The sequence below is a fragment of the Budorcas taxicolor genome, chromosome 3 (assembly GCF_023091745.1).
Source record: "Budorcas taxicolor isolate Tak-1 chromosome 3, Takin1.1, whole genome shotgun sequence".
NCBI lineage: Eukaryota > Metazoa > Chordata > Mammalia > Artiodactyla > Bovidae > Budorcas > Budorcas taxicolor.
Window position 1 is genome coordinate 19391061 of NC_068912.1, and position 21996 is coordinate 19413056.

The following is a 21996-nucleotide window of genomic DNA, read 5'->3' on the forward strand; positions in this document are numbered from 1 at the left end:
AAGCGTGCCGTTGATTTGGTATTTCAGACCTTGGCTGCACTTGCTCACGGAGCAGGCTCGGCCCTGGAATTGGAGCTACTCTACGACAGGATCATGGGGCCAGTTAGTCCCCAGTTTCCTCAGCCTTTACTCTTTTTTAAAAATTTTATTTAATCGAAGTATAGTTGACTTACAGTGTTGTGACAGTCAACACTGCAAAGTCCAGCAAAGTGACTCAGTTATACACATACAGGCATTTTTATTTTTGTATTCTTTTTCATTATGGTTTATCCCAGGATATTGAGGATAATTCCCTGTGCATACACTAGGACCTTGTTGTTTATCAGCCTTTACTCTAAAAAGAAGTCTCCTGATATAAATTGTTCACAGGACTTCTCTGAAAGATGAGTGGTATCTCATCCTTAGCTACAGTTTGTTACTGTGTATGAAAGCCTTTTCCTTTAACATGGCTTTTAAGACCTTTTAACCCATTCTGATGGGTTCCCTATTCTTAACAACACTACTTTTGCAGCCTCCTGGAATGTTCCTGCCCTTAAACTAGTGCCACAGGAACCATGTACCTTCTCTGATTTCCTTCACTTGTCTCCAGTTTGAACCTAAGTATATGGATAAAATATCCCAGTAAAGCTTAAGTCTTTCTGAATTCCCTGGTGCTTGGTTCCTGCTCCTGGCAGGTGCTCAGATGGTTAAAATAAATAAGGGAAGAGTTTTGGGACAGGGGCAAGGCAAAAGCTTAAAATCCTTGGGTCCTTTCCCTATCTTGCTCAGACCCCTTTGAGCTTTTCAGTCATCAAATGTCTGTCTATCCTACAGTGAATTCAGCTCTGTAAGGCTCACTTTTTGCTCCAGCCAACCCTCTCCCCCACTCCCGCCTGCAAAGAAAAGGGAAACGCGTGAGGATTGCACTACCCTTTACTCCTAGATGGAAGGTGTTTTGTCACATCCTGGAAGCTTGGTTCTCACTTAACACGGCTCCCAGCCCCTCGCAGAGTAGGAATAAGCATGTTCAGGGAGGTTCACTGGGCAGGTGGCCAACATCCCTTTCAAGGGGATACACCATAAAGATGACATTGTCCCAGGGAGGAAGGGCTGGGTGGTCTGGTCTGACCACCTCAAAGCCCATGTAGCTGAAGGCGCGTAGCAGAGCACCTGTGAGAAGAGAACAAAATAAGAATACGCTGAGACTGCATGCAACCATTCCCCTAGATTTGGCTTCTTCCACTGGGGAATGACTGGGCAGGGAGCAGTGTGGTGCAGGCACAGGGATGATGTGCTTTGGAGTCAAACAGAGCTGGACTCTAACCTGGCTTCAGTGCTCTACATGTTTGTAAAATGAGGATCACACAATTTAAATGAGATGTTTACAAAGTGCCTAACACAATGATGGTATAATAAACTCTTACTTGTCTCTCATATCCAACAGAGTGTAAGCTCCCCGAGGGAGCGAGGGTTTCTGTAATGTGCACCTCGCATCTGGCCTTACACCTGACCCTCTCACACTATGGGTGCTTAATACATTTGAGACTCTTTCTGTCCTACCAGCCACATCCCTTGAATGGCTTCTGTGTAATTTCACCAGTGCTTCTTCAGTCTAGCTTCTGAAATTTGTGTGCAGGGCCTTCTTGACAGTTCAGTTATGACTTCAATGAACAGAATACTAGATGCCTTAATTTCCTTGGTGGGGAGAAGGGGATGGGTGTTGAATCCCTGAACTGCCTGAACATGCCCTTTAGAGTGAAGGGAGGAAGATCTCCTATAAAGGGGAAATCACTGTCAGCTGCTTCAGCACAAAGGGCCAGGAAGAATAGAGCAGATTCCCCACCTCTGTCATTCCGGTTGTTTTGGAAGTTTACAAACACGGAATCCACGTTGGTCTTCTCCTCCACATACTCCAGTGCTGCAGTCAAACTAGGGACCAGAAGGAAAATGGTTAATGGCATGTTTCACAAACTCAAAACCTACAAAGGTGCCTGTTTGCAACAGAAGGTATTTTATTGCTCAGTGTTTCCTGACCCAAGGAAGTGAAAGTTCCAAACTGGTTTTGATGGATTTTTCTCTGAAGCTAAGGGTTTATACACTATGGTCTGATACCCCTGCCATGGAAGGGGCTTGGGGAAAAAGGGCCACTCTATAAAGACAAACAGCTGGAGATCACTTCCTTTCAACTATTTATGGATTCCACCTTGTGATTCTGAATCAGTTTAGCAACCTCCTATGGACTGTTATCTCTTGAATCCAGATCCTGGCTCAACTCACTGGCTGGTTCAGTGATTTGAATGTATCCAGCTCCTGAATAAGCCCTCACTGGCTAGCATGCCCGTTACTTGAGTGTGACATCAGAGTGAAACCCCTACCTCTTCCCTTCACCTCCCCCTCCCCCCATCCAGACTCAGTCACCTTTCCCGGTTGCCTTGATCCAAGGCCCGATACGGGATGTCCAGGAAGAGCCTATGGTCACATAGAAGGCCGTGCCAGTGGGCGGAGGTCTGGGGGGTGAGGCGGAAGTGGAAGTCTAACTGCACTGGGCCCTTGTGAAGCAGGGGGTCAGTAGACAGCACCGTCAGTTTCCCAGCCTAGAAAAGGAGTAAAAATGAGAGTAACAGTCTCCTGTTTCTGTGCTCACCTAACCCTCAAATCAGATCTCAGACCTGTTTAGGTGTGTCTGTGGAAGCAAGGAGGGGGCTGATGGAGAGCCTAGGTGAAGTGGAGCCAGGCCGTACTCAATATCTCCTAGTCCTAAGACCTAACTCTGTCCCTATCATGGCGTTTTCCTTGATAAAAATTTGGAATCGAGTCAATACTACCTGCTGACTCCACTGAGAGGTGCACTAACGGTTCAGAAACTTGTATTTACATCATCAAACAGCTTATTCTTTAAACAAAGCTGTATCATCTGTTTACTGTCTCACTAATAACACTCGTACTTTTTCCCATCATATATGTTTTCCCTAAATTCTGCCACTTCTTATCTAAAAATGCATAGCTCATACCTAGGCATGATGATACAAAGGCAAGTGCAGGAGTTCGGGATTCTAGACCCAAAACTTAGCATCTAAACAGCTTTATGTCCCAGAATACAGCTGTGTGTCTTAATATAGTCTGTCTTTGTTTTCAATTCCTCCTTTCCCATCCTGCTTTTCAACACCAGCCCTAGGACCCTGCCTTAAGTTCTCTGGACCAGAATCCTTGTCCATAAAGCAAGTCCGTTTTACACAGGCGCTCACATGAGCTAGCTTTCTATGATTTATTTTCCAATGCGTCCATGTCCCTTTGTAAGTTATCATATTACAGCAAGCAGTGGGCTGCCATGTCCCAGCACCAGCTCCCAGTCCACTTACCGAATATAATTCTTTAAGCTGGTCTTGATCACCCTGCTCGGTGCGTCTGCCCCCCTGAAGACCTGCTAGGGACTCAGGAGCACTGAAGACAGCAACGGGGCCGGAGTGTCAAGTCCTCCACTTCCTTATAAGTGGTGATGCTGATGAGGAAAAAGAGGCCCCAGTTAGTTGATCTCTGAGTCTGAGATGAGGAGAGACTTACCTTCCAGGTACACTGGGCCAGGCTCTGGCACTGTCTTCTGTATCTTATGTGAACCAGCCTATCTATTTCCATTTCCCCAGGCCAGCCAGATAGAAAGGTTTACAAAGTTCCATGCCAGCCTTCCACCCTATTTTGCCATTCTCTTTTGCCACTTAGGGAGTCCTTTCAAATTATTTTATTTTTCTTTACAGTTTATATAAACAACTACAGGTAGACATTAAAACAAGTACCTTTTACAGCAAGGCAGCATCTTCTCCCGGAGGGTGATCCGGTACTTGTAACAGTAAAGGTAATAGGCGTGTGGTGACCAGAACGGGTAGAGGTAGTTCCGTGTTTTTCCCCTCTTGATATAAGAAAGGGAGTAGAAAGAGGGGCGTGACCTGTAACAAGGCAGTTTCTTAGTTCAGTGCCTCCCTGCGGCAAAGTGAGGTTCAGGGGCTGGTGGCAGGGGTTCAGGCCTCTGGTGCCATTGTGACACGGTGAGCACTGTGACATGGCAAAGGGCCACCCTTCAGTCACTTCAGTGTTCCTCTCTGTGCTCCCTACCCGACCCTACCCACTTAGGTAGCCCCCAAAGTGCTTGTTCAACTAGTATGGACTTCACGGCTGTACCAGAAATTAAAATACTTTTTGTTTCTGTATGGTTGGTAAACAGCGCTGGCTGACCACTTGTGCTCACGGAACATGGGCTCCCCTCTGGCGTGTGCATGTGGCAAACACACACTTCAGTAACAGGTTGGGGTCTGATACTGCAGGAGGCTTCTAAGGCCCTGTTCCAGTATCTGACTTGATTGGTTGGTTCCCTGTTCCTATCAGTTCAATATTTTTATTATCCCTACCTTTAATAACCCAATGATTCTACATGTTGTTGAACTTTCTCAGTGCCTTATGGGGTAGGAACTGCAAACTCAATGCCTCCAGGGACCTGGACAGCTAGGGGAAATTAGTGCAGCTGCTGGGTGGGACTGTAGCAAAATGAAAAGCTCACACACTCTTAAAAAAAGGGTCGGGGTGGGGGGAGACACAGCTCAGCTCCAAGTTTCCGTGCAGGAATGCAGACCAGATCATACAGTTTTCAACAGAAACTGGAAAGAGATTTTTGTGGTAAGTTTCTCAAAAAGATTTTTTTTTAATCTTCAGAAATTTTACTACTAACAAAAAAAATTATTGATTAAAAAAATCAACACTGTGTGCAAAATTTGGAGCTGGCGCCACCAGTCTGAGACCTCTGTACGTTCCTGATCCATTTACAAATACTTATTGGGGGCCTACTGTGAGCTTGGGATACACCAGTAAACCAAATATCCCTGCCCCATGGAGCGTCTAACACTGAAAGAACAAACCTAAACACAAGAGAACTATTTCACGTGTTAGAAGATGATCGAGTAGAAAAAAGAATCAGGAGTGTGAAGGGGGTGGGACAGTGGCAGTAATAAATAGGGTGATCTAAGGAGGTCTAGGAGAAGGCAATGGCAACCCACTCTAGTACTCTTGCCTGGAAAATCCCATGGACAGAGGAGCCTGGTAGGCTGCAGTCCATGGGGTCGCACAGAGTCGGACACGACTGAAGTGACTTAGCAGCAAGGAGGTCTACTCAAAGGGGTTGAGGGAGTTAACGCCAAGCCAGCGTCTGAGGGAAACAGCTTCTGTGTGAAAGCAACAGCTAGTGCAAATCCCTAAGGAGAAAGGGTCAAATTTTTTCAAGAAACAGGAGTCCACTGTGGGTTGACTACAAGCTACGTGCTAAGTTGCTCCGGTCATGTCTGACCCTTAGCCTGACAGCCTCCTGTCCATGGGATTCTCCAGGCAAGAATACTGGGGGTTGCCATTTCCTCTTCCAGGGGATTTTCCCAACCCAGGGATTGAACCCGCATCTCTTATGTCTCCTGCACTGGCAGGCAGGTTTTTCACCACTCCTGCTACCTGGTAAGCCCTGTAAGCTATAGGGGGAGTAGAAGAAGAGAGCTAATGGGACCGGGTCATACAGGGCCTTGTAGACCATTGTATGGCCTTTTTCTTTGACTAAAGGGGGAAGTCTTTGCAAGTTTTGGACAGATGAGACATGATCTGACATGTTTTTCAAAAGATTCTGACTGGTGTATCGCAAATAAACTGTAGAGCTCTAAAGGATTATTTGTTAGGAGACTATTGCAGTTATCTTGGAGAAAGATAGTATCTTATACCATGGTGGAGAACTGGAGTGATGGGATATGGTTGGCTTCTGGATTTCCTGAAGTAGGAGAGGTGAGTCCAAGAACTGAAAGAAGCGAGTTACCATTGACAGAGAAGAAAGGCTGCAAGTGAGGCAGAATGGGGCAGAGGATAGAGATGGGTTTAGTTTGGAGCATGTTAACTTTGAATTGTCCACAGTTGTGTAAGGGGAAGATGAAGTAAGCAGCTGGATAGTCATGTGTGGAGTTTAGAAGTCTAGGGTGAAGACAGAAATTTGAAGTCATTGGCATATGAGTCAAGACTGGCATTGAGAAGAGTAAAGACCCAAAGACTGAGGCCTGGGGGCACTCTAAGAGATGAAGAATAAAGGAGAAATCAGCCAAGGAGACTGAAACGCTCCCCGCTTGTTTCTGGGAGCATGTTGAGACCAGAAGGAGAAAAGTAAATCGGTGTCCTGGAAGCTACCTAAAGAAAGTGTAATTACGAGGGACTACTGGCCAAAGGCTGTTTACAGGTCGAATAACATGATGCTCAGAGCATCTTTCCATAAACCTCATGCCAAACAGGCCTATTCATTCCATTTTATATGGTTTACTCCCCAGTACTGAGACCCTCCACAGAGGGAACTGTCTGTCTGGTGATTTACGTTTACTTAAATATTTGTTAGGAGACTAGTGCAGTAATTGGAGAAGGAAATGGCAACCCACTCCAGTATTCTTGCCTGGAGAACCCCAGAGACAGAGGAGCCTAGTGGGCTGCCGTCTATGGGGTCGCACAGAGTCGGACACGACTGAAGCGACTTAGCAGCAGCAGCAGCAGTGCAGTAATCCTGAAGGAAGATAGTATCTTATTCCAGGATAGGAGGACTATACACTGTAGTGTAACGATTAAGAGACGATCCTGAGGTTGGCAGTTTTCCAGAGGATTCCATCCTTCCACCACTTTTAGATAGATTTGAAGTAAGGAAAAGCATCCAGCTATCACAGAACGTCAGAACTGGAAGCGACCTCAGCGACTGGAGCTAAATAAAAAGCCCCAGTAATAAAGACGAAGCCAAGGGAGGGAGCGGGTGCCTCCCGGTGTCAGTGCAGCTAACAGTCATTCCACTATCAGTCAGTGGCTAAGGGTGTCCCTCCCCCGAGAAGAAATTGGGGAAAGGGAGTGGCGGAAATGCTGAATCGTGGAGCACCCATCCCAGCCAGATCTCTGGTCTCCAGACACCCACGTCGCAGCTCACTCCGCGCCAGGCTTTGCTGGAAGCTCAGCGCGCACAGAGCCGCGCCGGCTCAGGCGCGCCGCGGGCAGCCCGTGGGGGCCTTTCCCGCCGCCTGCGCCTTGCGGACCTTCCTCTGCGCCCGAGAACATGGCGGCAGCCGGTTTCGCGGCCCCGCGGGCAATTCAGCTGCGGGTGTTCACTGAGCGGCTGCTGCGAGGAGGGGTCCGGGAGCTCCTCCGGCCGCGACTTTCAGGGAGCACCCCCGGCTCGGAGCGCGACTTCAGCCTGTCCCACAGTCGGGTGAGGGCCGGGTCTGAGTGCCGGGGCTCCTTGCCTCTGGTGGAGCTAGTTATGGCCGAGGCTTGTTTTGGGAAGCGCGCTGAGACCGGGTGGGCCCCAAATCGAGGGTGGTGGGCTCTCCCTGAGGTGCCGGCGGCCAGTGGAGGAGGCTTCTCCTTGAATACTCGCTCACTCTCGCTCCCCCGGCCGCCAGGGCACGGTCATTGTAGAGCGCTGGTGGAAGGTGCCGCTAGCGGGAGAAGGCCGGAAACCGCGCCTGCACCGGCGACACCGCGTCTACAAGCTCGTGGAAGATACGAAACACCGGCCCAAAGACAACCTGGAGCTCATCCTCACCCAGTCGGTGGACGGTAAGGCCCGGGGAGAGGTACTTCTCTCAGGCTGGTTCTGTTCGGCATCAACTTTTTTCTGCCCTTTCACTACTTTGGGTGAATGATCAGCTGTCTGTTTGAGAAGAAGAAGCGGTAAAAAGTACTGTGATTGTGACATTGGTTTCCTACATAGAAAATTAGAATATGAATGCAGCAGCATCTAATTTTATGTTCCAGAGTCTTGGAAGGCCTCATTTTGACTGTTTCCCTTTGCATGGGCTTCCCAGGTGGCGCTAGTGGTAAGGAACCCTCCTGCCAATGCAGGAGACTTACGAGACACTGGTTTGATCCGGAAGATCCCCTGGGATCTTTGCAACCCACTCCAGTATTCTTGGCTGAGAATACTCCAGTATCCTCCCCATGGAGAGAGGAGCTGGCGGGCTACAGTCCACATGGTCGCAAAGAGTTGGACAGGGCTGAAGCCACTTAGCACAGCATCTTTAACAGTGTGTGGGGAGACAGGCCTGACAGTAGGCACCGCATACTGAAATCTCCGTGATGGGACAATGCTTCACTTTGTACATGGAATATTGAGTTTCTCAATCAGGCCCTAAAGAAATGAATTCGAAATCGTGTTGTTCCTAGTGAATACTAATATTTCTTCTGGGAGGAATAAGCACTGAGAGAATAAGAGGTCTCTTTTTCTTTGGTCATCTCTTTAGGGACTGCTAGATAACTCTGATCCTCTGCCTCTGTTCTCTGTTGGCAGAACTTGGAGTCCGAGGTGACCTGGTCTCAGTGAAAAAATCTGTGGGCCGTAATCGACTACTTCCTGAAGGACTGGCTGTGTACGCATCTCCTGAAAACAAGAAGCTGTTTGAAGAGGAGAAATTGGTGAGCCCAAAGAAGAAAGCAGAGGGACTCAAGAGATATTAAAACCTGAACATTACTTCTAACAACTTCTTTCCCTTTGATATTTAATTTGAAAATGAGGTAGGGACTAGAAGAACAGGAATTCAGAAGCCCAGACTATGCCCAGCATAGTAAGAATTTGTTGTTAGTTACTATGGATTCTCTTTTTTTTTTCAATCTGTAACTTTCTTTTCTAGCTGAGACAAGAAGGAAAACTAGACAAGATCCAGACCAAGGCAGGTGAGGCGGTAAGTAGAAACATAGAAAATCTTTATTTATTGGTCACCTACAGAAATCACCAACCTCTCCCTAAAAGGCTTCTTAAGTCTCTTGATTTCCGGCACAAGGAAGGGGCAAGGGGAAGTATTGTGGCTACTGTAACTGATACTAATATTAAGACCTCCTAGGAGATCTGACATGTTGGGTTAAGTGCTCTGACTTATTGAGGGAGGCCCCATCCTGGGCACCAGGGTACCCATGGAAGAATGTGAGATGAGGACTCTGGCTTCAGGGGTGTTGACAGACAACGTGGGGAGAACACAGACACAAGAAAAAGTTATACATAAACTCAAGACCATAAATTATGAGTGACATGGACTAGAATGGATTAGGGTGATTGAGGAGGATTGAAGTAGGCCTTAATAGGCTTTGGATAGACCAGGAAGGTAGGAAAGGTATTAAGGGAGACAAAGTCTCAGTAGATAATTAAGGCATGTTTTAAGGTTACACTTCATTTATAGTTATTACAAAATGTTGGCTATATTCCCCAGGCTGTACAGTACATCCTTGTAACCTTACACTCTATATCTGTGCATCGGTTTTTGTCTCATATTCACTGATTCGTATTTTTTAGATTCCACATATATAAGTGATATCATACAGTATTTTTCTTTCTCTGACTTATTTCAACTAGCATAATGCCCTCCAGGTCCATCCTTGTTGCCGCAAATGGCAAAATTTCATTCTTTTAAATGGCTGCATAGTATTCCATTGTGTGTGTGTGTGTGTGTGTTTGCATATACCATATCTTTATCCATTCATAATAGACACTTAGGTTGCGTCCATAACATGGCTATGAACATTGGGGTGCATATATCTTTTTGAATTAGTGTTTTGGGAGAGTTGGATATATATACCCAGGAGTGGAATTTCTGGATAATATGGTAGTTCTAATATTTTTAGTTTTTTGAGAAACTGCTATACTGTTTTCCACAGTGGCTACACAAATTTAACTTCCCACCAACAGTGTACAAGGATTCCCTTTTCTCCACATCCTTGCCAGCATTTACTTGTATTCTTTTGATGATTGCCATTATGTCAAGTGTGAAGTGATAGCTCAGTTAAAGAATGTTTTAAAATAGAAAGTAGACCAGTCTAGTTAAAGCAGAAGACTTGAATAGTATATTAGGAAATATATGACTGGAAAGTGGGGTGGGCGTGATTTATAAAACATCTTTAACCCTCAGCTAATGAATTTATACTTCATTCTGTAAGCAAGGAGGAATCATTAATGGTGTAGTGGTAGGATTGAAGGGCCAGAATATTGGGTTAAAACAGTCTATGAAAGTCTTTCCTGAGATGAACAGTCGATGAGCCCAACTTTGACATGGCCTGTGTCTCCTTGCTTAGGGATAGCCAAGTATAGGCAGCATTCCCCTCCCGAGCATTGCTAAAACATCTTTCCATAATGTCAGTCTTGAGACAATAGGAGTTTTTATCTTTCCTATTCATCATCTCACCTCTCTTGGCTACGAGGCAGGAATTGTGCTTTGCCTGAACTCTCGGACTTTATGCCTCTTGGCCTCTTGCTAACATGTTTCCTCTCCTTGATTCCAACTCTAACCTATCCTCTGTTTATAATTCCTCTCAGACAGTGAAATTTCTGAAGAGTTGCCACCTGGAGGTAGGAATGAAGAACAATGTCAAATGGGAGCTAAACCCTGAAATAGTTGCCCGCCACTTTCTCAGAAATGTGAGTACTCCCAAACACCACTATAGCCCTAAGATGGAAGCTACCCCTGGGAAGAAGCAGCTACTCCAGGATTGATCCCTCTGTTAGGAAAGGGTGTGATCATCCAGTTGAAGTTAGGGAAAGCTTTTTTTTTTTAATTATAGTTGATTTAAAACATATTAATTTCTACTATGCAGCAAAATAATTGTTTTATATCTATGTATCCTTTTTCATATTTTATTATGGTTTGTCACATGATATTGAATATAGTTCCCTGTTGTATACAGTAGGACCTTGCTGTTTATCCATCCTATATAGTCGTAATATATAGTCTGCTAATCCCAGACTCTGAATCCATCGCTCCCCAGTCTGGCAACCACAAGTCATTTCCCTCCCACAGCTGTGCAAGCCAGTCAGGAATGCTTTCCGTAAGTTGGACAGCCATATGTAAATCAATGCACCCTCCTCCTCGGCAGTCAGAAGTCTGTTCTCTACGTTTGTGAATCTGATTCTGTTTCATAGATCATTTGGGTCATGTTTTAGATTCCACATATAAGTGACAGCATATGGCCTTTGTCTTTCTTAGTTCACTTAGTATGGTCATCTCTGGATCCATCCCTGTTGCTGCAGATGGCATGGTTTCATTCTTTTTTATGGCTGAGTAGTGTTCCGTTGTATATATGGACCGCAGTTTCTTCACCCATTCATGTGCTGATGGACATTTAGGCTGTTTCCACGTCTTGACTGCGACGGGTCTTTGCTGCTTCACACAGGCTTTCTCTAGTTGCTGCGAGCATGGGCTACTGTCTGTTGTGGTGTGCAGGCTTCTCATTGGGGTGGCTTGTCTTGTTGCATAGCATGGGCTCTAGGTGTGGGGGCTTCAGTAGCTGTGGCTCAGGGGCTTAGTTGCTCTGCAACATGTGGGAGCTTCCCGGACCAGGGATCAAACCCATGCCCCTGCATTGGCAGGCGGATTCTTAACCACTGGACCACCAGGGAGGTCCCACGTGTATCTTTTTGAATTATAGTTTTGTCCAGATATAAACCCAGGAATGGGCTTCCCTGGTGTCTCAGACGGTAAAGAACTTGCCTGCAATGCAGGAGACCTGGGTTCGACCCCTGGGTTGGGAAGATCCCCTGGAGGAGGGCATGGCAACCCACTCCGTATTCTTGCCTAGAGAATCCCCATGGACAGAGGAGCCTAGTGGGCTGCAGTTCCTGGGGTTGCAGAGTCCAGCACAACTGAACGACTAGGTGCATACCTAGCAATGGTATTGCTGGATCATATGGCAACTCTAGTTTTATTTTTTTGAGGAAGCTCCATATTGTTTTCCGTACTGGCTGTACCAGTTTACCTTCTCACCAGTAGTGTGAGAGGATCCCCTCTTCTCCACCCCGCTTCAGCATTATCTGTAGACTTCTGTTTCACTTTTGGGTGCACTGGCCTTCCTTGCTTCATGTGGGCTTTTTCAGTTGTGGTGAGTTGGGGCTACTCTATACTTGCAGTACATGGGCTTCTCACTGCAGTGACTTCTCTTACTGCAGAGCGTGGGCTTCAGTGGTTGTGGTGTGTGGCCTCTGTGGGTACAGGTGGCAAGCTCAGTTGCCCCTCGGCATGTGAGATCTTCTCGGACCAGGGCATTCAACCCATGTCCCCTGCACTGGCAGGTGAATTCTTTACCACTGGACCACTAGGAAGGTCCGTGTAGACTTTTTATTGATGGCTGTTCTGACCGGTGTGAGACGGTACCCCATTTACTTTGGATTTGCATTTCCCGCATCTTTTCCGTGTCTGCTAGCCACTGTATATCTTCTTTGGAGAAATGTCTGTTTGGGTCACCTGCCCATTTTCTGATGGGGTGGCTTCTTTTCTTTCAGGTCTTCTTTGTTTCTGGCTGCACTTGGCCTTCACTGCTGTGCACAGGAGCTGCTCTCTAGCTGCAGCGCACAGGCTTCTCACTGGCCGCCCGTCTCAGCAGGGGCTCCAGGGTGCCTGGGCTGGGTTGCCCCACAGCACGTGAAATCTTCAGGGATTCACCCCATGCCCCCTGCCTTGGCAGACAGGATTCTTAACCACTGGACCACCAGGGAAGTCCAGTTGGGTTGATTTTTTTGTTGTTGAGTTGTATATGAGTTGTTAGTATATTTTGGAATTTTAAGCCCTTGTCAGTGGCATCATTTGCAAATATTTTCTCCCAGTCTGCAGGTTGTCTTTTTATTTTATGTCCTGTGCAAAAGCTTGTAAGCTTGGTTAGGTCTCATTGTTTACTTTTGCTTTTATTTCTGTTGCCTTGGGAGACTAATCTAGGAAATCATTGGTACAGTGTATGTCAGAATGTTTTGCTGTGTTCTCTTCTAGTTTTGTGGTGTTACGTTTTGTGTTTAAGTCTTTACGCCATTTTGAGTTTAATTTTGTGTATGGTGTGAGGGTGTGTTCTAGCTTCATTAATTTACATGAGGCTGTCCATCTTGGGCAAAGTGTTCTTGATTGGTTTGCAGAAGTGTAGAAGGGAAGTGACTAAGGATGGTCACAAAGAAATTGAAAACTGACAGGAGAAGATGGGAACATTGATTTTCTCTAGATAGGAAAAGCTGGGGAATTGTGACACTGGAGAATTTTTACTTATCTGGATGAAGTGACTTTGATCTCAAACCCTGTTTCTCTTGTGAAACCACCTCCCTGAGAAATCAGGACTGAGTTTCTCTGCCACTCTTTAGGGAGGTTTGTGCCTTTCCGTGGGATCAGCCAGGGTAAACGCCCCAGTTTTACTCATCCCTACAGGGAAGTCTAGAATCCTCTTGAGATTGCCCAGAGTGGCAGCCATGTAAACAGAGCTCCTTTTGGCTGTAATTTTTCTGCAGCTTGGCGTTGTGGTTGCCCCACATGCATTAAAGTTGCCCGAAGAGCCCATCACCCAGAGGGGTGAGTACTGGTGCGAGGTGACGGTGAGTGTCACACATGCGCTCTCCTTTTTCTGACTGGGTAGAAAGCTTGGATTGGGTGGTGTTAGCCTTATTTGCCCACCTGACCTAAGCATTCCTATTGTTCTGTGGGCAGGTAAATGGACTTGACACTGTGAGGGTACCTATGTCCGTGGTGAACTTTGAGAGGCCCAAAACCAAAAGATACAAGTATTGGTTGGCCCAGCAAGCTGCCAAGGGAGTGGCCTCCACCAGCGTCCAGATCTGAACCTGTTCTCCCTCGAAAGCAGCGAAGCAGAATCAGAGGAACGGTGGAGCAAAGATGGAGCAGCACTGTGATGCCGCTCCTAGCTCTAACCAAACACGGAATCTTAGAGAGCGAATGGAGGCCGCAACAGCAGACCGGACTGCACCGATGTGTTCAGTCGTCCATATTTGCCATCTTCAACAGTTACCACGTTTGGCCTTATTGGGGAGGCCTGCTCCAGAAGTACAGGCTGTGGATTTGATAAGCTAAATATTAATAGACCAAAACAGTCTAGATCCTATTTAGCCTCTTCCTTCATTGGAATTCACTGGAATAAATGGTAGAGCTAGCTAGCTTATTCTCATCATCCAAACTGAACATTGTATCTCAGAAAAAATAAAAAGGTTGTGTTGTTTTTAGGTGTTGTTTACTGACTTGAGTAGATTGGGGACAGGACTTCCAAGTGGAATGTCCTCTTGGAAAGCCCCTGGAGTTTGCTGCTAAAGGGGGAAAAAGAGAAAACATTTTTTGGGCTACAGCCCACAGTTGGTATGGACAAATTACTCAACAAGCTGATATGCCTTATGGTCTTAAAACTTATTAAGTATACTAATAAAGTCCTCAATACAAATAAGCACAATGGATTCTACTTTTCTGAGATCTGAATAAGGTCTAAGGGCAGTTGTTGGAGAAAATAAAGCTGGGATAAAAGAAGTTTAAAAGGGGAACTCTTGAAATTTTGAAAAAGAATTTGTCTGGTTTCCAGACAAAGGTTAAGATGTGGGGCTAGTTCATAGGTAATTGTGGATTGGGAGATGAGGCAAGTAGATAGTTCTGCATAAGTTCAAGGTTCATTCCTGGAAGAAAGACCAACTCTTGTTAAGTGGATTGTGCCAGAGTCACTCAAATGGGAGATTTTTAGGAAGGATAAAGATGAGACCATTGACGCTTTGCTACCCTTATCAGCAGCTCAGAAAAATTGATTTATCCTGTTTGAGCTCACCTGCCTGGAGAAAGCAATGGCACCCCACTCCAGTACTCTTGCCTGGCAAATCCCATGGACAGAGGAGCCTGGTAGGCTGCAGTCCATGAGGTCGCTAAGAGTTGGACACGACTGAGCGACTTCACTTTCACTTTTCACTTTCATGCACTGGAGACGAAATGGTAACCCACTCCAGTGTTCTTGCCTGGAGAATCCCAGGGACGGGGGAGCCTGGTGGGCTGCCGTCTATGGGGTCGCACAGAGTCGGACACGACTGAAGCGACTTTGCAGCAGCAGCAGCTCACCTGCCTTGTCAAGCCAGTTAACTACTTTCATCCACATGTAGCCATCCTTGAAAATGAGAGTTCTTTCATCAGTGGTTGCAGCACTCTTACCTGTATCCAACGTCACTTTCCAGAATTCCATAACTCAGGTCGAGCACTAGTATTCTTTGAAATTTGCTGTTCCACTGTCAAATTTGCCATCAATCCCTGCTGTCCCTGAAATGGAAAGGTCGTTTAACACCGCATCATTCCACACTACCACCATCACTACATTGAAGCTCTCTGAAATTGGGCAACAGACAACATTCCACACAGCTAATCTCAAAAAGTGTTTAAATACTTGTCATAAGGTGAGTTCTTGGCGAAACCGTGGTGTGGTGAGGTTTACTGCGGGGGGAGTCCTCTAGATTAACACCTGTTGGGGAATGAAGGAAGCAAGATTAGGTAGAGACAGAAGTTGAGCTGATGCAGTTTCAGCTAAGGCCTTAGTCCCACAGCAGGCTGAAGCTAGGGATGGCTCTACAGAGACCTATAGAACCCGACACTGACCAGGAGAGGGTCTTGGGTGTGGTGACTGATTTCAGGCACAGGCAGTTCCCAGGGGGAACATAAATGAGAGCTGTATGCATTCTCAGCAGCCTGGGAAGTGCCTCAGTGCTGAAGCCAGGAGTCTGGGCAGCACGGCGTAGTGTCCACTAAAGTCCACTTATTGCGCTCTTCAGACCCATTTGCTTTAAGTCCCAAAATGATCCTTCAGGTTCTGGGGAAATAAGAGGAAGACCTGGGACAGACTATAGCCCCTGCTGTTGTAGCTTAAGTCTACAACTGATACCTATTTCCTCTTGGACTACCCATTCTAGATTCTCCCCCACATCCCCTCAGTTTATACTTCTGTTGGCCTAAACGGGTTACCTTCTCAGGCTATGACTACACTCCTCCATTTATAATAAAAATTAGGCAAGAGAGGAGCAAGAGTGGATGACTTAGGTGCCAAATACACGCTCCCTTGTCCCCATTATGTAATAGCAGCCCTACCTCCTGATGGTTATGAGTTACTCCTGCCGGGTTAATGATTACTTCCCTTAACCTCACTGTCTTTTGGTAGTGATCTGAAGTAAATCTGGTGACAGCCCTAACTTAAAATGTGATGAGATTTTTAGTGTGTCCACTAGTGAAAATATTCCCCTTCTGTGAAGCAGGACTTCTAAATATTCAGAGCCCTGAGCTGGAGACACGATTTCCTCCAGGTGGGTCACTGAGAGTAAAGGGCTGCTCCTACACCCAACCCCCATTTCCCAGACCCATATGTTTTAGTTAGGGACAGCACTCCAGGCTGTCTTGATCCAGGGTATAAACTGTATCCTGGAGGATGGTATCTCATCTTTACAGGTGTCTCCAAGCTGTTCCACTGTGTTGCTTCTAGATAGTATGCTGTGTGATCAGACCATGGATCCTGTGGTCATGTACCCAGTGCTGTACCTCCTTGCTATAATAGGGGTCTCAGGGTTGATGGAAGATAAACTGACTAGAGATTGAGAAACAGAACACTGAAGATGAGGGAGTGACCAGTTTTGAAGATCTGCAGAGGGGTCCCCTGAAACCTTGGTCTGAATACTGATCTGTGGATGTGTGGGGTGAAACCATGAGGCTGGGGGGTGGGAAACACCAAATGGACAGTAAGCCAAACAGTTCTCCGAGCTCCCACACACAATACTGGGAATGTTCTGTTTGTATTCCTGACAGTGTGGGTAGATCTTACAATACATAGAGCACTGGGTGGAGTCTTCAAAAGGGCATTAGGATAAAGGCTACCCTGGACCCACCATGCAAAGCCTGAAAGCAAGCCTAGAAAGGATCAAACTGATAACCATGCATGCCAGAACCAAGACCAACACTCATGGAAGAAAATGCAGCAAACAACACTAAGCAAAATTCCCAATGTCGGATGCCCGATCAGTATGCATGCATGCTCAGTCGTGTGACTGCAACCCCATGGACTGTAGCCTGCTAGGCTTCTCTTTTCTGTCCATGGAACTTTCCAGGCAAGAATACTGGAGTGGGTTGCCATTTTCTACTCCAGGGGATATTCCCAACACAGGAATCAAACTCACGTCTCTTGCACCTCCTGGACTGGCAGGTAGATTCTTTACCATAGAGCCAGCCAGTCAAATATTACCATAAAAAAAGACAGTGAGTCAGGAAAATATCCCAACCAAGAGAAATTTTCCTAGAAATGACAGTGATGGTGGAATTAAAATAGCTATAAACATGCTTCAGACATTTACGGCTGTAAAGGCAAACAAAACTATAATGAGAGAGAGAATATAAGACCCAAATGGAACTTCTAAAAATGAAGAATACAATACCTGACATGAAAAATACATTGATAGAACATCTTTCTACTGGGGCTTCCCTGATAGCTGGTGAAGAAACTGCCTGCAATGCAGGAGACCCCGGCTCAATTCCTGGCTCGGGAAGGTCCCCTGGAGAAGGGAACAGCTACCCACTCCAGTATTCTGGCCTGGAGAATTCCATGGACTGTATAGTCCATGGGGTCGCAAAGAGTTGGACACAACTGAGTGACTTTGACTTTCAGAGATGAAGAATACAATACCTAACGTGAAAAATACACTGGTAGAACTTCTACTTCAGGGGAAGGTAGAATAGATACACTTTAACCATTCCTGGTACAACTATAAATCCTAGAAATTATACATGAAACAAAGACGGCTGAGAAGTGGAAAGAAGCAAGCATACTGCCTAGGAATGGTGGGGCCCAAGGAACAACACTGCAGTGAATCCCTTGGATTTTCTTTTTGCCTCATTTATCCAAGAAACCTGGAAAGGCAAAATTGGGGTACAAATAAAAGTACAAATAATAAGCCTCAGTAAAAGCCTGCTCCTAGTCAAAGCAAAGGAGCAGCCTTAGCAAAAAATCTTTTAGACAATTAACTGCGCTACTCTAGCCAAACACCACAGATAGCACTGTAGCCCTACCACCACCATGCCGAGGCTGAGAGGGGAATCTAGCCTTCCATTCTCTATAAAGGTGATAACACCCGGGCCAGCACCCCTGCCAGGGTGGTGCCAGAGAAGGCCAAATAAGAAACTACAAGCTGCCCCTCCACCAGCCAGTAATGAGTCCTGTCCCTCCCTGGTGTCAGCAGGGAACCTGGAATTCACTCCCACCTGGCAGAAAAGAGGCATGCTTCTGCCTTCCTATAGGGTTGAGTCAGAGGAGGCCTAGTGGAGAGTTTGCACTTTCACCATTGCCCAGCAGTAATGAGGCCTCATTCACCATAGTATCAGTGGAGACCATGTAGGAAGCTGGAACTCAGATCCCCACCTAACAGGAAAGAGAAGCTCCATGTGCTTTGGTGTCAGTGGAGGTAAGGGGTAAAATCTGAAACTATACTTGGCAGTAATGACCTATTTCCCCTTTCTGTGCCAAAGCAGTATAAGAGAAAGTCAGTTAAAACAGAAGTAAGTTTTAAGATTCAGAGTCTCATAATACAAAAATGTCCAGATTCCAGTTTTTAAAAATCTGTCCTCATACCATGAACCAAAATGATTTCAATCAATGAAACAAGAAAATCTATGCCAGTACTGAGATGACAGAGATATTAGAATTATCTGGCATGTTTTAAAGCAGCCATGAGAAAAATGCTTCAACAATTATGAATATGCTTTAAACAAACAGGATTAAAATAGCTTTTAGAGAAACAGACGATACCAAGAAGAATTAAGTGGAAATATTAAAACTATAAAATGTAACACTGAAAATGAGAAGTTCAGTGGATGGACTCAGCAGCAGAACGAAGAGAACAGAGGAAAGGGCTGAAAAAACAACAGAAACTCCCCACTATGAACAACACAGAGAAAAGAGAACTGGCGGGGCGGGGAGGGAGGCGGGAGGCGGGTGGGGGGAGAAGAACGGAGCCTCAGAAGCCTGTGAGACTATAACAGAAGACGATATTTCTGTCACTGGAGTCCCAGAAGGAGAGGAGAAAGAAAGCAGGGCTAAAAAATATATATATACAACAGAGTAATGGCTGAAAACCTTCCAAATTTGTTAAGAGACATAAACTTACTGATTCAGAAAACTAAGCAAACCCCAAACAAGATAAACTCAAAGAAATCCATGCCAAGACATATCAGGACTAAACTTCTGAAATCTAAAGACAAAAAGTCTTTAAAACAGCTAGAAAAAAATGACACTGCTGCTAAGGGAAAAACAACCCACTTCAAATGACAGCAGACTTCTCATCAGAAACCATGGAAGCAGGAAGGAGTTGATACCGTGTTTTTCAAATGTTGGACTGTTGACCCAGAATTCTATACCTAGAAAAAAAATATATTCTTCAGGAATGACAGGGAAATTAAGACAGTCTAAGACAAAGGAAAACTAAAAGTTTGTCACCAGTAAACTGACTCTAAAAGAATGACTAACTATGGAGAACAGTGTGGAAATTCCTTTAAAAAGTGGAAATAGAACTGCCATATGACCCAGCAATCCCACTGCTGGGCATACACACCGAGGAAACCAGAAGTGAAAGAGACATGTGTACCCCAATGTTCATCGCAGCACTGTTTACAACAGCTAGGACATGGAAGCAACCTAGATGTCCATCGGCAGATGAATGGATAAGAAAGCTGTGGTACTTATACACAATGGAATATTACTCAGCTATTAAAAAGAATGCATTTGAATCAGTTCTAACGAGATGGATGAAACTGGAGCCTATTATACAGAGTGAAGTAAATCGGAAAGAAAAAACACCAATACAGACATGAGTTTGAGTGAACTCTGGTGGTTGGTGATGGACAGGGAGGCCTGGCGTGCTGCAATTCATGGGGTTGCAAAGAGTCAGACACGACTGAGCAACTGAACTGAAACTGAACTGATGTAATTTAGAAAGATGATAATGATGACCCTATATGCGAGACAGCAAAAGAGACACAGATGTAAAGAACAGACTTTAGGACTCTGTGGGAGAAGGCGAGGGTGGGATGATGTGACAGAATAGCATTGAAACATGTATAATCATATGTGAAACAGAGCACCAGTCCAGGTTCAATGCATGAGACAGGGTGCTCAGAGCTGGTGCACTGGGACGACCCTGAGGGATGGGATGGGGAGGGAGGTGGTGGGAGGGGAGTTCAGGATGGGGGACACATGTACACCCATGGCTGATCCATGTCAATGTATGGCACAAACCACTACAATACTGTAATTAGCCTCCAAGTAAAATAGATAAATGAATTAAAAAAAAAAAATCATGCATGTGTGCTAAGTCGCTTCAGTCATGTCCGACTCTGCAATGCTATGGACTGTAGCCTGACAGGTTCCTTTGTCCATGGGGAATCAAAACAACAACAAAAAAGAATGCCTAAAGGAAATTCTCTAAACAGAAAGGAAACAATAAAGAAAAAAAACAACTTGGAATATCAGGAAGAAAGAAACAGCAGGGTTACTGAAAATATGGGTAAAGTCAATAGATCTCTTGAGTTTTATAAATTATGTCTGACAGTTGATGAAAAAATTATAACATCGTCTGATCTGGTTCTATCAATATGTGTGTGTGTATGTGAGTCACTCACTAGTGTTTGACTCTTTGCGACCCCATGGACTGTAGCCCGCCAAGCTACTCTGTCCATGGAATTCTCCAGGAAAGAATACTGGAGTGGGTTGCTATGCCCTTCTCCAAGGAAATCTTCCTGATCCACAGATCAAACCCAGGTCTCCTGCATTAGCAGGCAGATTCTTTACCATCTGAGCCACCAGGGAAGCTCCTAACGATACGTAGAGGAAATATTTTTAAAAATTATAAACAAGAGAGAATAGGGTATTATACAGATGTAGGGTTTCCATACTTCACTCAAACTGGTAAAGGATAACAGTAGGCTATGATAGATTATGTATATATAATACCTGCAGCAGTCAACTTTTTAAAAACCTATACAAAGAGATAACACTCAAAATGGAATTCTAAAAAATGTCCAAGTAATCCTCAGGAAGGCAGGAAAAAGAATACAGAAACAGAATAAAAACAAAAAATAAAATGGCAACCTTAAGCTCTAAAGTGAAAGTGAAAGTGAAGTCGCTCAGTCGTGCCCAACTCTTAGCGATCCCATGGACTGCAGCCTACCAGGCTCCTCCATCCATGGGATTTTCGAGGCAAGAGTACTGGAGTGGGTTGCCATTGCCTTCTCCATAAGCTCTAAACATACCAATAAATATATTAAATGCAACAGTCTAAATACATCAATTAAAGACAGAAATCAACAGTGTTGGTGAAAAAAAAAAAATGACCCAAATAGATACTGTCTACTGAAAACTCACTGGAAATATAATGATACAATGAGCAGAAGAGGAACTGGATGAAAACAGTCAAAAGGTACAAACTTCCAGTTATTAATAAGTACTAGGGATGTAATGCACATGATAAACATAATTAACACTGCTGTACATTATAAATAAAAGTTAAGAGCAAATTCTAAGAGTTCTTATCACAAGGAAGAATGTATCTATTACTTTAATTTTGTATATGAGATAATGAATTGTCACTAAATTTATTGTTATAGTCACTTCGTGATGTATGTAAATCAAATCTCTATGCTGTACACTTTATACTTATACAGTGCTGTATGTCAATTATATCTCAATAAAACCAGAAGATATATATGTGTGTGTGTGTGTATATATATGAAAGTAAAAGTGTTAACTGGTTAATTTCTCAGCTGTGTCCAACTGTGTGCCCATGGACTGAAGCCTGCCAGGCTCCTCTGTCCGTGGGATTCTCCAGGCAAGAATACTGAAATGGGTTGCCATTCCCTTCTCCAGGGATCAAACCTGGGTCTTCTGTATTGCAGGCAGATTCTTTACTGTCTGAACCACCGAAGCCCTATATATATATTTTATATATATATATAATGATATATAAGTCGCTCAGTCATGTCCGACTCTTTGCGACCCTGTGAACTGTAGCCCACCAGGCTTCTCCATCCATGGGATTCTCCAGGCAAGAATACTGGAGTGGGATATAATGATATAGTCAAGTTAAAAGTAAAAGGATAGGAAAAGTTATACCATGCAAATATTAAACAATAGGAAGTGGGAGTGGTTGTATTAATATCAGAAAGAGTAAACTTCAGAACA

At 45.0% G+C, this 21996-nt stretch overlaps 2 protein-coding genes across 3 annotated transcripts; one reads left to right on the plus strand and one right to left on the minus strand.

The window, feature by feature from the left end:
- Positions 1 to 1006: 1006 nt before the first annotated feature.
- On the minus strand, positions 1007 to 7432 carry OAZ3 (ornithine decarboxylase antizyme 3). The gene is given in 6 exon segments (XM_052636916.1): positions 1007 to 1149; positions 1823 to 1908; positions 2398 to 2573; positions 3339 to 3413; positions 3415 to 3478; positions 7401 to 7432. Coding segments are annotated over 6 exon segments (576 nt in total).
- Positions 7035 to 13990, plus strand: MRPL9 (mitochondrial ribosomal protein L9). 2 transcript variants are annotated; one of them, XM_052636915.1, is made up of 7 exons: positions 7035 to 7228; positions 7422 to 7578; positions 8309 to 8433; positions 8649 to 8699; positions 10322 to 10423; positions 13265 to 13325; positions 13461 to 13990. In XM_052636915.1, the coding sequence occupies exons 1-7, from the start codon at positions 7076 to 7078 to the stop codon at positions 13472 to 13474; spliced, it is 663 nt and encodes a 220-aa protein (XP_052492875.1). In that variant the 5' UTR covers positions 7035 to 7075; the 3' UTR covers positions 13475 to 13990. The 2 variants fall into 2 exon arrangements, with proteins under 2 accessions (XP_052492875.1, XP_052492874.1); XM_052636914.1 differs by having other exon boundaries at positions 7036 to 7228; positions 13265 to 13348.
- The last annotated feature ends 8006 nt before the right edge of the window (positions 13991 to 21996 follow it).

What these genes read in the sequence shown, in the direction of transcription:
- MRPL9 (XM_052636914.1), top strand. Translation starts at nt 7,076, where the DNA reads ATGGCGGCAGCCGGTTTCGCGGCCCCGCGGGCAATTCAGCTGCGGGTG. An exon ending in TGTTTGAAGAGGAGAAATTG is followed by an intron (nt 8,434 to 8,648) that starts GTGAGCCCAAAG and finishes TTTCTTTTCTAG; the next exon opens with CTGAGACAAGAAGGAAAACT. An exon ending in AGACCAAGGCAGGTGAGGCG is followed by an intron (nt 8,700 to 10,321) that starts GTAAGTAGAAAC and finishes AATTCCTCTCAG; the next exon opens with ACAGTGAAATTTCTGAAGAG.